General features: G+C 38.0%; 1 protein-coding gene and 1 pseudogene across 4 annotated transcripts in view; one reads left to right on the top strand and one right to left on the bottom strand.

Moving 5' to 3' along the window:
* Positions 1-14921, bottom strand: part of PPA2 (inorganic pyrophosphatase 2) — a 96874-nt gene that overhangs the window by 21740 nt on the left and 60213 nt on the right. For all 4 annotated transcript variants that reach the window (NM_001076396.2, XM_005207659.4, XM_005207660.4 and 1 more), the window contains 2 exon segments: positions 3413-3498; positions 6616-6743. In NM_001076396.2, coding sequence (NP_001069864.1) covers positions 3413-3498; positions 6616-6743 — 214 coding nt within the window.
* On the top strand, positions 7822-8772 carry LOC132345479 (small ubiquitin-related modifier 2-like; annotated as a pseudogene).

Here is a 14921-nt window from a genome sequence, read left to right as displayed (position 1 = left end):
GCATATCTGAGGTTATTGATATTTCTCCCGGCAATCTCAATTCCAGCTTGTGCTTCTTCCAGTCCAGTGTTTCTCATGATGTACTCTGCATAGAAGTTAAATAAGCAGGGTGACAATATACAGCCTTGACGAACTCCTTTTCCTATTTGGAACCAGTCTGTTGTTCCATGTCTAGTTCTAACTGTTGCTTCCTGACCTGCATACAAATTTCTCAAGAGGCAGATCAGGTGGTCTGGTATTCCCATCTCTTTCAGAATTTTCCACAGTTTATTGTGATCCACACAGTCAAAGGCTTTGGCATAGTCAATAAAACAGAAATAGATGTTTTTCTGGAACTCTCTTGCTTTTTCAATGATCCAGCAGATGTTGGCAATTTGATCTCTGGTTCCTCTGCCTTTTCTAAAACCAGCTTGAACATCAGGAAGTTCACGGTTCACGTACTGCTGAAGCCTGGCTTGGAGAATTTTGAGCATGACTTTACTAGTGTGTGAGATGAGTGCAACTGTGCGGTAGTTTGAGCATTCTTTGGCATTGCCTTTCTTTGGGATTGAAATGAAAACTGACCTTTTCCAGTCCTGTGGCCACTGCTGAGTTTTCCAAATTTGCTGGCATATTGAGTGCAGCAGGCAAATACCTCTTTGAACAATCAGAAACCCCTCTTTTTAGAATGTGTGTGTGTGCATGCACACGTGCGTGTTTGAACAATCAGAAGCCCCTCTTTTTAGAGGATGTGCGTGTATGTGTGTGTCTCTGTGCTCAGTCGTATTCGACTCTTAGCAAACCCACGGACTGTAGGCCACCAGGCTCCTCTGTCCATGGGATTCTCCAGACAAGAATATTGGAGTGGATTGCCATTTCCTCCTTCAGGGGATCTTCCCAACCCAGGGATTAAACTCATGTCTCTTGTATCCCCTGCATTGGCAGGCAGATTCTTTACCACAAGCGCCACCTGGGAGCCCATCAGATTAATAAATGACTTAGGATATCTGCCCAGAAAGAAGAATTCAGCCTATTAGTTACTAGGATAGCAATGGCTAGATGACATTTAATTTATACCCAGTTTTCTTGTTAATAAACTGCAATATTTATGTTAGAAACAATTAACTTTTAAAACTACGCTGAAAAAAAAGAGTGTTCTACAAAATAAAAATGGAAGAAGATGAAGTCCACAGTGTCATGCTAGAAACTGAATCTGATGACACAGAAGCAGCCTAAATATCCATCACCAGAGGATATGGGTAAAGATATGGTACATATATACAATGGAATATTACTCAGCCACAGAAAAAATGAAATAATGCCATTTGTCATATTATGGATGGACCAGTAGAGACTGTCATACTGAGTGGAGTGTCAGACAAGAAAAAATATCATATGATATTCCTTATATATGGAATTTAAAAAATGATAGAATAAAACTTATTTACAAAACAGAAACAGTCACAGATGTAGAAAAAAAACTTCTGGTTACCAGCAGGGAAAGGCGGAGTTGAGGGGAGGGAGGTATAAACTGGGAGACTGGTATTGACGTAGACACATTACTATATATAAAGTAGACAACTAATTAAGGACCTATTGTAAAACATACAGAACTCTTCTCAGTACTCTGCAATGACCTAAAAGGGAAAAGAATCTAAAAAAGGAAGGATATATACATACAACTGATATATTCTGATGTAGAGCAGAAACTAATGTAATATTGTAAATCATCTATAATTAAAATTTTTTAAAAAGAGAGCAATAGAATCTGAAGCTATAATGCCCAAGCATTTACAGGTAAGCCTCTGAACTTGAATTAAACATTCCCTGAGACTGACTAATTCTTTATCCCATATTACTTTGGTCTAATGATTTCCTTTTTTTTTTTTTAATGATTTCCCTCTTGATTCCCAGACTTTGGGCTCCAAGAGCACAAGGAGTAGATTCACTGTACTCCAGCACAGTACCTGGCAGGAGCCCCTCAATCAGTACTTACTGAAAGAATAAATGGCTTCCCATTTTCTGATTCAAAGAGGACAATGAACTTGGGTAGGTTTCTGCTTGCCAGAAAGACTGTATTTTTGCTTGTTAGTTAGGCTTACCAAGAGTCAGTTGTTTTCATGTTCAAATCTTTTATGTCAGTTGCCTTTGTTATTATAACTTCATGATTTAAGCTATATGATACTCCCTGATGAAGGGAATGTGGAAACAGAATTATTTCTATGGACACCAAGTAGGCTCTAAAACTACTGAGGCTGCAAACACTGTCAAGGCTCTGCTGTCGGTGATCAGTCACTAGGTCGTGTCCAACTCTTTGTGACCCCATGGACTGTAGCCCACCAGGCTCCTCTGTCCATGGGATTTTTCCGGGCAAGAATACTGGAGTGGGTTGTCATTTCCTTCTCCAGGGGATCTTCCTGACACAGAGACTGAACTCACATCTCGTGCATTGCCAGGTGGTTCTTTACCACTGAGCTACTATAAAAACTTGGGTGTTAAATTAGGTGTGGGTAAGACAACCCAGCTATAAGGGCTTCCCTCATAGCTCAGTCAGTAAAGAATCTGCCTGAAATGTAGGAGACCTGGATTCGATTCCTGGGTTGGGAAGATCCCCTGGAGGAGGAAATGGCAATCCACTCCAGTATTCTTGTTTGGAAAATCCCATGGATAGAGGAGCCTGGTGGGCTACAGTCCATGGGGTCGCAAGAGTCAAACACAACTTAGCAACTAAACCATCACCAAGACAAGTGTAAAAGGTTAGATAAAAAGAATCCTAAGAATGTACAAAGGTTTTTAAGTATAAGGAGTATAAAGATTGCAGGATCTGATCTTCATTCTCCATTATATAGTCTATTATATTATTCTATTATATAGTCTACATGGAATCCCTACAGAAAAAGTCTTAGCCTTATATCCACAGATTGATAAATAAACATACATTTAAATGTTTTAAACTAAAATAAAATGTTTGAATTATACATCTTATGTTTGTTTGATTCCCCTTAATAATTATCTGGTGACCCAGATCATGTTGGATAAGAGGCTTTTTTTACTCTTACCAAGAAATGATGTGGTACATATAACATATATTAAATAATCATATGTCTGCATGTTGAAAAATCACTGTTTTTTGCTCTACCTTTGCATATATCACAATTCATTGTGAGTAAATGCTTGTTTACTTGACAATATTCCCTACTAAACTATAAATCCCTTGAGAAAAGCGATCATGTCAATTTCTAATTTCACAGTGCCCAGTACTTGGCAATGCTTTCCAAATAGGTGCTCTTTAAACACTTTTTAAGTGAAAAAAAAAAAAAAAATTGCAATTCTGTTTAAAAGAAACAAACAAAAGATCTGAGTAGTATTATATGGCTCTTTAGTACCAATTAATAATAAAAATTAACACTACATAGAAAAGACAAATTCTTACCAATTTATGGCCCCACCATCACACTTGTCCATGAGCAAGGCTCTCCAGCATTCGTGAGCAGATTTAATGACTTCAAGAGCAAAAGCCTGTTAAAAACCAAAAACAGACATAGCAATCACATCATTATACTATTAATAACTTGGAACTAGTCATAGGATGACAGTTAATTATTAAGAACATGAGCTCTAAAGTCAGGCAAACCTAAGTGTAAGTTCTCATATCCTTATTTACCAGCTGTGTGACTTTGTGCAGATTATTCAAACTCATTGTTTTAATTTCTTCTTCTTTAAGATGGAATGTAATGAAAATCAACTAAATCAGGAGCTGGCGCACTTGGGCCTTTGGGTCAAATCCAGCCTGCCACATGCTTTTGTAAATAAAGCTTTACTGAGCACAGCCATGTCCATCCATGCATTTGTGCACAGCCCCTGACTGCACTGGAAGAGCTGAGTAGTTGTGACAGAGAACACATCTGTTCTTACAGAAAAAGAAAAAGTTGCCAACCCCTGATTTAAATCATAGCGTTGCTGAAAGAATAAATAAGACTTGCATGTAAATCGATTAGCCTACTATCTGGATTGTACATAAGCACAAACTTAATAATTTCATCATCAACAATGCTGCAAGTAGTTTAACTGAATAATCATTTTAGGCTATCCACTGTCTGAAGGTAATAAACCTCAACATTTTAAAAATCTTTTTCTTAGCATGAATTCATATAGTGTCTAAAAATGAAAACTCAACAACAGACACATATCTAGTAAGACCATTTAAGGAAAACTTGCTTAATTTTTTCAAAGAAGAACATTTTTATTTTTTCCCCCAAAATGTTGCTAAATTTCCTTAAGCAGAGTCCTTATGTATTAACTAAATCATACTCGCTCCTCTCTTTTTCAGTGACAACTAAACACATTATGATGTGAAGAAAATGATGCAAATATACTTCTGAGAAGAAAACTTTCCCTCAGGTCTGCTGTTGCCTGAGATGAAGGAGATGGCTTAATGCTTGGTGAGGTGGTGCAGGAGAGACTCCTAAGGTATGTGACAAAAAGTCAATTTGTTATTTAGAAAATACATGGAAAGATTTTTAACTATATTATTCAGATAATTTTGATTATTAAAACAGATTCCAGTACTTGCTTTAAGCAGTCAGCATGAAAAAAAAAATCTAGATTACAGCCTAGAGTCATCTTTTCAACCATGTTGCTGCTGCTGCTACTGCTGCTAAGTCGCTTCAGTCGTGTCCGACTCTGTGGGACCCCATAGATGGCAGACCATCAGGCTCCCCCACCCCTGGGATTCTCCAGGCAAGAACACTGGAGTGGGTTGCCATTTCCTTCTCCAATGCATGAAAGTGAAAAGTGAAAGTGAAGTCGCTCAGTCGCGTCCGACTCTGTGCGACCCCATGGACTTCCGCCTACCAGGCTCCTCCGTCCATGGGATTTTCCAGGCAAGAGTACTGGAGTGGGGTGCCATTGCCTTCTCCATTCAACCATGTTGAAGAGATATAATTCAATTTTCCTGGGTTAGGCTCAATATATTAAACAGCAGTGATAAAAAGCAATGCATAAAATGATTATTTTCTGAAGGGATGCATAAATGACCCAGTCTTCATTTAGAAAAAAATTAATGGTTTTTGAAATCAAACCCCCCAAATTCTCAAACTACCTCATTCTTTTATAAATTCATGGAATGACTTAGCAGTCCGACCCCAAGGCAATAAGGGGCCACAAAGGTACACATAGGTTTGAAATGTGTATTGTTTCAAACATAAAATACAACACACATTTTACAGGAAAAAGAAAAAAATAATTTATTTTATAAATTTTTAGTATTTTATTTTTATGTGAGAGATCACAGCCTAGTAGTTTTATATCCATATTTAATAAATCCTAGACTGAGCGCCGAAGAATTGATGCTTTTGAACTGTGGTGTTGGAGAAGACTCTTGAGAGTCCCTTGGACTGCAAGGAGATCCAACCAGTCCATTCTGAAGGAGATCAGCCCTGAGATTTCTTTGGAAGGAATGATGCGAAAGCTGAAACTGCAGTACTTTGGCCACCTGTTGTGAAGAGTTGACTCATTGGAAAAGACTCTGATGCTGGGAGGGATTGGGGGCAGGAGGAGAAGGGGACGACAGAAGATGAGATGGCTGGATGGCATCACTGACTCGATGGACGTGAGTCTCATTGAACTCCGGGAGTTGGTGACGGACAGGGAGGCCTGGTGTGCTGCGATTCATGGGATCGCAAAGAGTCGGACACGACTGAGCAACTGGACTGAACTGAACTGAACTGAGACAAAGCCCTCAAGATCTTAAGGGTTAATATACATTTTCAAAATACTGCGTTCAGGAATAAGCTCTTGTATAACAAAATACTTACTGTAATTTTGAAGTTTTGATGACCATAGCTTACTTTACTTACAAAACACACTGTATTTATTAGTACCCAGTTAAAGGCGATGGCACCCCACTCCAGTACCCTTGCCTGGAAAATCCCATGGATGGAGGAGCCTGGTGGGCTGCAGTCCATGGGGTCGCTAAGAGTCGGACACGATTGAGAGACTTCACTTTCACACTTTCACTTAAAGGCTGGATTATAATGTGAAACTTATATAGTGGAAATACGTTTAAAAGTAGTAAAAATAAATAAATAAAAGAAGTAGTCTAATAGTTTTAGACTTTAATTCAGGTCCATTTTCTCCATTTGTGTCATATTAGAGCCACTTTTTGGTAACTTTTTAGTTTTCTAATATAAAAACCCTCTGACAGTAAGATAATTTTTACTTTCTTAACTGTTAAGTAGCTGAATTCAGTCATGATAGAATGAACACTTAGGAGGGAAGCCCCTTTGGATTTGCATTAATGGTAAGTAACTCCCTCCTCTCCAGAACAGTAAAATGAAAGATTTTTATTCATTTACAATTTATAGAGTTAGACTGATCATGGAAATCTTTTATTTTCTAAGATGAAGGATATATTGATAGATAAATGGATGGATACAGGTATTTATCAGTCTTACTGATTTAGAGCTCCTAAAACTTTTTAAAAAATAAAAATAATGTCCTTAAACATGAAAGTCAGTAAACAGTCCTTCTATTATCATACTATCCACAAATATTCACATAAGAAATCCCCCAAAGTGAAAGAAATGTAGTACAAGTATCACAGGCACATTTTAAAATAAAGATGATCAACTTCACCTTGTTCTTGAATTCTCCATTAAAAGCAAACTGGTTTTCCGGTTTTCCTTCTGGTATCTTATAAAATCTAAACCAATTAAGGGTAGCTTCTAAGTAACCAGGTTTGTACTTCTTAACATCCTCAATATCTGCAAGTGAAGAAACAAAAATACTTTTCATTAAAAATAGAAATCCACTCCTTTAAGTGGTAGAGCATTGGACTGAGGGAGTTAGTCCGATTCTGCTGCAGAATCACCAACATGTATCATATCACCTCTGAAGTTCCATTTTTTTCATATGTAAACTGCTACACCTTTATTGTACAAACATTTCTTGAGCACCTTCAGATACCATGTTAGGTATAGGGGATAAGTTGGTGAAGGCAACAAAGATCTTTTCCTCAAGGAGATCAAAGTTTTAATTAAAAGCATAACCAAAAATGCACAGGCAGATAAACAGCAAATTGCATTAAAGTGAGATATACTTAGGACAGCTGTCATTCTGAAGATAATGCGGGGTTTAGAGTAGGAAGAGTTACAACATCAGGATCTGTATTCCGTATGTACTAAGCTAAAGGACACTGAAGGTAGACTGGGGAGGGCATGCCCATAATAGAAAACACGGCAGCTGCATGAGAGGGTTGCATGGACTCCTACATCAAATATTTAGGAAGTTTCTCATTATACATCAGACACTGTTGTAAGCCACGAAACAGAACAGTAATCAGAAACAAGTCCCTGCCCACAAGAGTACACAGAAGTAAGAGATAAGACACAAATACAAAATTTAAGGGGTGAAAAGTCTGATAAAGAAAAATAAATCAGAGTAAGAAAGACAGAGAATGTGGTCAGGGCAATTTTAAATAGAATGAAACATGAATGGTTCAGAGTTTTTCATTTCAAATTAATGATGGTTTATAGGGTTTATCTTCAAATTCTAATACCATGTAAACACCTTAACCATTCCATTTTGAGGACATTCATTTAAATATTAATATAATTGGAAATATTACTGCATTAGTAATAGACCTCCTCCCGCAAAAGAGGCCCCCAAGAAATGTATCATTTCCAAAGGTATCAGTTCAAAAAGCCTGAGAGGCATAAGCCCTCTCCCTCCTCCAGTGCTGCCGCCTCCTTCTGCGGTTCCTAGTGCTGCCTGTGTGCTTGTTCTGTGCGGACCTGGTACCTCTCTTGTGAGGCGGGGCTGAGGATGCTCCCAGTGCTTGCCATGGCAAACGAAAAACCCCAAGCATGAGTCAAGACTGAGAACAACGATCATATTAATTTGAAATTGGTGGGGCAGGTTGGTTCTGTGGTGTAGTTTAAAATTAAGAGGCATACACCACTTAGTAAACTAATGAAAGCCTATTGTGAACAACAGGGTTTGTCAAGGAGACAGATCAGATCTCAATTTGATGCGCATCCAATCAAGGAGACAGACACACCTGCACAGTTGGAAGATGCAGATACCATTAATGTATTTCAGCAGCAGACAGGAGGTGTCAACTAAAAAGGGAACTTTAAATTTTACTCCTGGTAGCTCAGCTGGTAAAGAATCCGCCTGCAATGCAAGAGACCCCGGTTCTATTCCTGGGTCAGGAAGATCCTCTAGAGAAGGGATAGACTACCCACTCCAGTATTCATGGGCTTCCCTGGTGGTTCAGCTGGTAAAGAATTCTGCCTGCAGTATGGGAGACCTGGGTTCGATCCCTGGGTTGGGAATATCTCCTGGAGAAGGGAAAGGCAACCCACTCCAGTATTCGGGCCTGGAGAATTCCATGGACTGTGTAGTCCATGGGTTCACAAAGAGTCAGACAGGACTGAGCAAGTGACTTTCATTTTCACACTTCACTTCAGAATTCTGTTCCTCCAGATCAAGAAGACATTTTCAACTAGAAAACTATAATTTGGTTCCACCACATTCTGACTACTACAATATAGTTTCTCTATTCTTTCATTTTCCCCTTCCCCATTCCTTTATTGTACATGAAGCAACTAGTGTATGTGCACAGCAAGCATATTGCACTGAATGGCCAATGGTATGTTCTGATTGACATCAAAGGTAGATGGGATGGGGGAAAAAAGCAATTCTTAGAAAATACCCCTTTTTCTCCATTAGTGGCATGCTCATCAGCTCTTATCTTTATATTCCACTAATTTATTTTGCTCTGTTTAACAAAAAAAGAACAGCATAAAAATTCTTGCATATCTTAGGAAAAAAAGTATGAGAAATATCTAGATAAAACTGGAAGTCTTTACCTCCAGTAGACTGTGGCTTAACAGAAATTTAGCATAGTTCTTTATTCACAATATGTTATGGCAAATGACACACTAATAGCACTTGAAAAATTAGAAAGCTATAAATAAACCAGGAGATGACACCATGCATAGGGATAATTTAACGATCACTCAGTTTCAGATCTGCTCATCCAAGCCTTGTGGGAATCCCCACTCACTAGGCATGACGGGAAAAGGTATGAGTTGAACAGACAGAAATTATCCTTTTCCTTTTTATGCTTGCCCGTGCCTTTATGTAAAAATTGAGCAAGAGTGACATGTCTCTAAAGGCCAGGTGTTTCACATAAGTGAAATAAGTGTAGTAAGGCAGAAACCATAGGAATGGCAGAGACTATGGCAAACGACTGAGTATGCTGCCTAAAGGCACTCACATTTAAAATTTTAAAATATGCCAATGGGCCACATTATCTAAAATAATAATTCTGCAGCAAACTGCAGAAATGCTACAACTAACTAAGAGGAAAAAGAATCCCTTGAAATTGAACACAGACTACACCAGCTCTATTAATCAGAATGAGTACATATTAATTGACAGAAGATGTTTAAAACAGTGAATTCCAAAGATTAAGATCACATTATTTTAGCACTGTACACTGTATACCAGGTCACAGAGCTCTTTGTTACGGCCCCAATAGCACATTCAATAGATTTCACCTAATTAAATTCTGATTTTTTCCCTTTATCTTACAAAAACGTTCCTGCCAAAGTGAGTTTGTATTGACCATTTTCCTACATTCTATCTCTATTTTTGCAAAAAACAAAAAAATCTCTGTAAATTAACTGAACTCCTCCAAATCACTGTTTTCTTACTGGCAGGAAAAAAATATCTTTTAGACTATGGAAGGTGAGCAACCAGAAATGCACTTTAATCAATGTCCAAAATGAATAATTTTCTATTACTTACTCTTGTCTGGAGAATCCCATGGACAAAGGAGCCTGGTGGGCTACAGTCCATGGGGTCGCAAAGAGCCAGACATGACTGAGCGACTGACATACACACATACGCACACACACACACAAATCTGATTTATGGTATCATTATACCTTGCCCAATCTGCCACTTTTTGTCCCACTGCATAAACCTTTTTTTTAATAACTGCTTTTTAACACACTGACTTCAAATAAGAAAGGAAAAGCTAAGTTATTCAGTATGCACCTCAGTTTGCAAGGTTTTCCCTTCAGAAGTTATAAAGGGGATCTGTTAAGAAATGACATCAATAACAAAAAACCTGAACATTTAATAATGCCAATAAGAAGTAGAACTCTCAAAATATAAGTCAAACTTTTCCATTCTCAATTAATTATACCCTGGAGCAAAAACAGCTGCATTTTCAAAAAAACCAAAACGTTTAAAATAAGTAATTTAAACATTTTAAAATCTCAATAGCAAATGCTTCCAGCCAAGACTTTACATACAATACTAAGTCAGTTCAATGAATTACTCTTCCAAAAAATATGAAAAATTCCACCTAAGACTATAAACTGATTTACAGTTCTTTAAAGATTTTTATATAAATAACCTCATTTGTTCCTCATAAAACTCCTGAGAGTTGTGAAGAGTAAGTAAATTTGTATTAAATGTAAGAAACTACAGCTAAGAAAATGTAAAATTTGGGTAAAATGCTTTCAACTCATTCATGGTAGAACTAGTATTATACAAATACAAGTCTTCTAATTCCATGAATCCTAGCTTTTCTTCTATATTGCACATTAATAATATGTCACAGGTTTATTTATATTATTTTTAAGTATAGATGTATTTTTATTTTGGTTTTATTATGGTAAAATATCCATAACATAAAATTTACCATTTTTAAGTGTTTGTTTCAGTGGCATTAAGTACATCCACAGTGTTGCACAACCATCTATTAGCCATTTTCATAAATTTTTAAAATATATGTTCATTGTAAGAAAAGCAGCAATTCTCTGGTGGTCATCTACTTCCACTCTTGGAATTAATTTTATATGAAAGTTTCTACTATAAATAATTATATAATTTATTTTCAAGATGAACTAATCCAAAAATAAAAAAATACTCTAGAAGTGCTCCTTTATATAATCAAGCTAAGCTTATTTCGGTTCTCTTTTTAACTACAAATCAAACTCTTTTAATTGAGATCTACTCAATCAATTCCCTGGACGATTAACAAAGACTCTCTACTTCTGTAGCATATTCTGCCTGATGTTGCCAGTAGTCAGTCTGCTGAGTCTAGCAGACAACCCTAGAATGAGGCCTGCACTTCGCTCCCATGAGTTAAATTTTAGCTTTGCCAAGCATCAGGTGTATTTATTTCCAAATATTTATGCCAACGATGTCTAGTGTTATAATTATGAAATTTAATAAAATGTTATATAAGTCAGTGACTTTATCAGTACAAAAATGAGATTTTGTTTCTATAAAATTACTGTGAATGTTTTTGAAGGAAATCAATAAAAGAGACTGTTAAAAAACATCTGCTGTCAAAATAGGCCTGGGTAAGTTAAAGATGAAACAAAGACGTAAAAATCTACAATTATGTGTCAGTCACTCTGCAAATGAGGTGGGGAGAGGATTTTAGATATGAGAGGTCAAGGACAGCTTCTAACAAAAAGTATTTTAGTAAATTCTTAGATGAAGTGTGGGAGTGACTCATTCAAACATCCAGAAAAGGAGTCCTGGGAGGAAGACTAGGTACCAATATTCTAAGGTATGAGTGTGCACTGAATGCTTGAGGAAGACGGTAAGAAAGCCCTGATTTAGAGCAGAGTTGAGAGTGTCAGGAGATGAGATTAGAGAAGCAGTAACGTAGGACTCCAGGGGTCACACTACGGACCTGACTTTGGGATGAGACACCGTACAGGATTCTGGGCAGAGGAGTATGTGTTTTCAGGAAGAATTCTAATTGTCTTTTAGGGAAAAGACTGTGCAGAGGAAGAAGGGGAAGCAGGAAATCCAACATGAGGCTACTGAGTGTACATGCAGGTGAAATATGAGGAGGGAGGGCTTTGATAATTGTAGCTGTAGGAAGGTGATGACAAATGGTCAGTTTTGGATTAATTTTAGAAAGCAGAACTGAGATGAATCACTAATGAAAGAAAAAACAAAAAATAACAAAACCCAGTAAAAATCAGAAATGAAGTGAAGTGAAGTCGCTTAGTCGTGTTTGACTCTTTGCGACCCCATGGACAGTAGACTACCAGGCTCCGCCGTCCATGGGATTTTCCAGGCAAGAATACTGGAGTGGGCTGCCACTTCCTTCTCCAGGGGATCTTTCCAACCCAGGGATCAAACCCAGGTCTCCTGCATTGCAGACAGACGCTTTACCATCTGAGACACCAGGGAAGCCCCAAAAATCAGACTTACATAATATTTAAAGAATCAAAGAGCTAAAATGGACTAGTCTGTAACATTAAGTAGCAATTCAAATTATAATACAGCTAAAAGCAGTCACCTAAATAGGTATTACCCTGTTTTTAAAAATTTTCGTAATAGGTGTCTTAAGTTCTGACAAATAGTGTACAGCCATGATTTACGCTATAAACGAGCTGTTTCCAAATTTGAAAGTTTAATTAACAAAGATTATATGGAATCTCCCTAATGGAATTTTTATTTTAAAACTAAAAATATATGATTAAACCACCCTTACGGCAGAAAATGAAGAAACTAAAAAGACTCTTGATGAAAATGAAAGAGGAGAGTGGAAAAGTTGGCTTAAAGCTCAACATTCAGAAAACTAAGATTATGGCATCTGGTCCCATCACTTAATGGGAAATACATGGGGAAACAGTGGAAACAATGTCAGACTTTATTTTTTTAGGCTCCAAAATCACTGCAGATGATGATTGCAGCCATGAAATTAAAAGACGCTTACTCCTTGGAAGGAAAGTTATGACCAACTTAGATAGCATATTCAAAAGCAGAGACATTACTTTGCCAACAAAGGTCCGTCTAGTCAAGGCTATGGTTTTTCCAGTGGCCATGTATGGATGTGAGAGTTGGACTGTGAAGAAAGCTGAGTGCAGAAAAATTGATGCTTTTGAACTGTGATGTTGGAGAAGACTCTTGAGAGTCCCTTAGACTGCAAGGAGATCCAACCAGTCCTTCCTAAAGGAGATCAGTCCTGGGTGTTCATTGGAAGGACTGATGCTAAAGCTGAAACTCCAATACTTTGGCCACCTCATGTGAAGAGTTGACTCATTGGAAAAGACTCTGATCCTGGGAGGGATTGGGGGTGGGAGGAGAAGGGGATGACAGAGGATGAGATGGCTGGATGGCATCACCGACTCGATGGACATGAGTCTGAGTGAACTCTGGGAGTTGGTGACGGACAGGGAGGCCTGGCGTGCTGCGATTCATGGGGTTGCAAAGAGTCAGACGTGACTGAGTGACTGAACTGAACTGAATTAAATTAGCCCATTTAAGTTCACTGATCCTAAAATGTCGATGTTCACTCTTGCCATCTCCTGTTTGACCACCTCCAGTTTACCTTGATTCACGACCTAGGACTCCAGATTCCTATACAAATTGTTCTTTACAGCATCAGACTTGACTTTCACCAATAGACACATCCACAACTGGGTATGGTTTCCACTTTGGCTCAGGCTCTTCATTCTTTCTGGAGTGATTTCTCTGCTATTCTCCAGTAGCATATTGGATACCTACTGATCTGAGGGTTCATCTTTCAGTGTCCTATCTCTTTGCCTTTTCATACTGTTCATGGGGTTCTCAAGGCAAGAAGCTGAAGTAGTTTGCCATTCCCTTCTCCACTTAGGGGCTTCCCTTGTGGCTCAGCTGGTAAAGAATCCACGTGCAGTATGGGAAACCTGGGTTCAATCCCTGGGTTGGGAAGATCCCCTGGAGAAGGGAAAGGCTACGCATTTCAGTATTCTGGCTCGGAGAATTCCATGGACTGTATAGTCCATGGGGTCGCAAAGAGTCAGACACGACTGAGTGACTTTCACTTTTTCCACTTAGGCATAGACATGAATAATATAAATAAGCACTAAAAATAACATATTCAGAAAATTCTTCTATAAACATACTATTTTTCCTTATGGTAAAGACCAGTCCTCAAATGAATTTGTAACTAACTTCTTACTTAATTCGGAGAAGGCAATGGCAACCCACTTCAGTACTCTTGCCTGGAAAATCCCATGGATGGAGGAGCCTGGTAGGCCGCAGTCCATGGGGTCGCTAAGAGTCGGACACAACTGAGCGACTTCACTTTCACTTTTCACTTTCTTGCATTGGAGAAGGAAATGGCAACCCACTCCAGTGTTCTTGCCTGGAGAATCCCAGGGACAGGGGAGCCTGGTCGGCTGCCATCTATGGGGTTACACAGAGTTGGACATGACTGAAGTGACTTAGCAGCAGCAGCAACTTTCCAAAGCATTTTGCTTTACAAAAAATAGAAACATCTGACAAAGATCAGGCAAAGAATTCATGTTTCAACAAATTCACTCAAGTTAACCCACAGCAAGATAGATAAACTATAAAAAAGGAAAACTCAAAATACTCAAAAACAAAAAAGCACCCTGCTGACTCAATATGGAACAAAAATACCTGTCAGGTAAAAGCAGGATAATCATATGATTTATTGTATGTATTGGAATATCTGCTAGAGTTAATCAAGAGAAAAAGCAGTCAATCCTGAGAGAACCAATACAAACAAGGATTTTAAAGTAGTTATTATGAATATACTCCAGGACTTTCAGGAATATATGAAAGTTCACAATGCATGAACACGTGGAAATCTCAGATGAGGAATAAAAACTATGAAACTTTCAAAAAAAGAAGAGGACAGTCGGAAATGAAAAATGATGAATTTCATAGCAGAACTTGGATATGTCAGAAAAATCAGGCAAGTAGAAGACAGAACAATGGAAATTATGCAGTCTGGAGAACAGTAAGCAAGAAAGACCGAAAAGACATGAAGAGAGTTTCAGCGACCTGTGAAACAAAGAGTGGTCTAAATATAATAGATACAAAAATTAAATCAAAATCAATTAAAGATCTGAAACCACAAACTTCTCAGAAGAAAACACAGGCTG

The sequence above is a fragment of the Bos taurus genome, chromosome 6, assembly GCF_002263795.3.
Source record: "Bos taurus isolate L1 Dominette 01449 registration number 42190680 breed Hereford chromosome 6, ARS-UCD2.0, whole genome shotgun sequence".
NCBI classification, from domain to species: domain Eukaryota; kingdom Metazoa; phylum Chordata; class Mammalia; order Artiodactyla; family Bovidae; genus Bos; species Bos taurus.
Note: the sequence above shows the minus strand (reverse complement) of the source record. Positions and strands in the feature narration are given on the sequence as shown.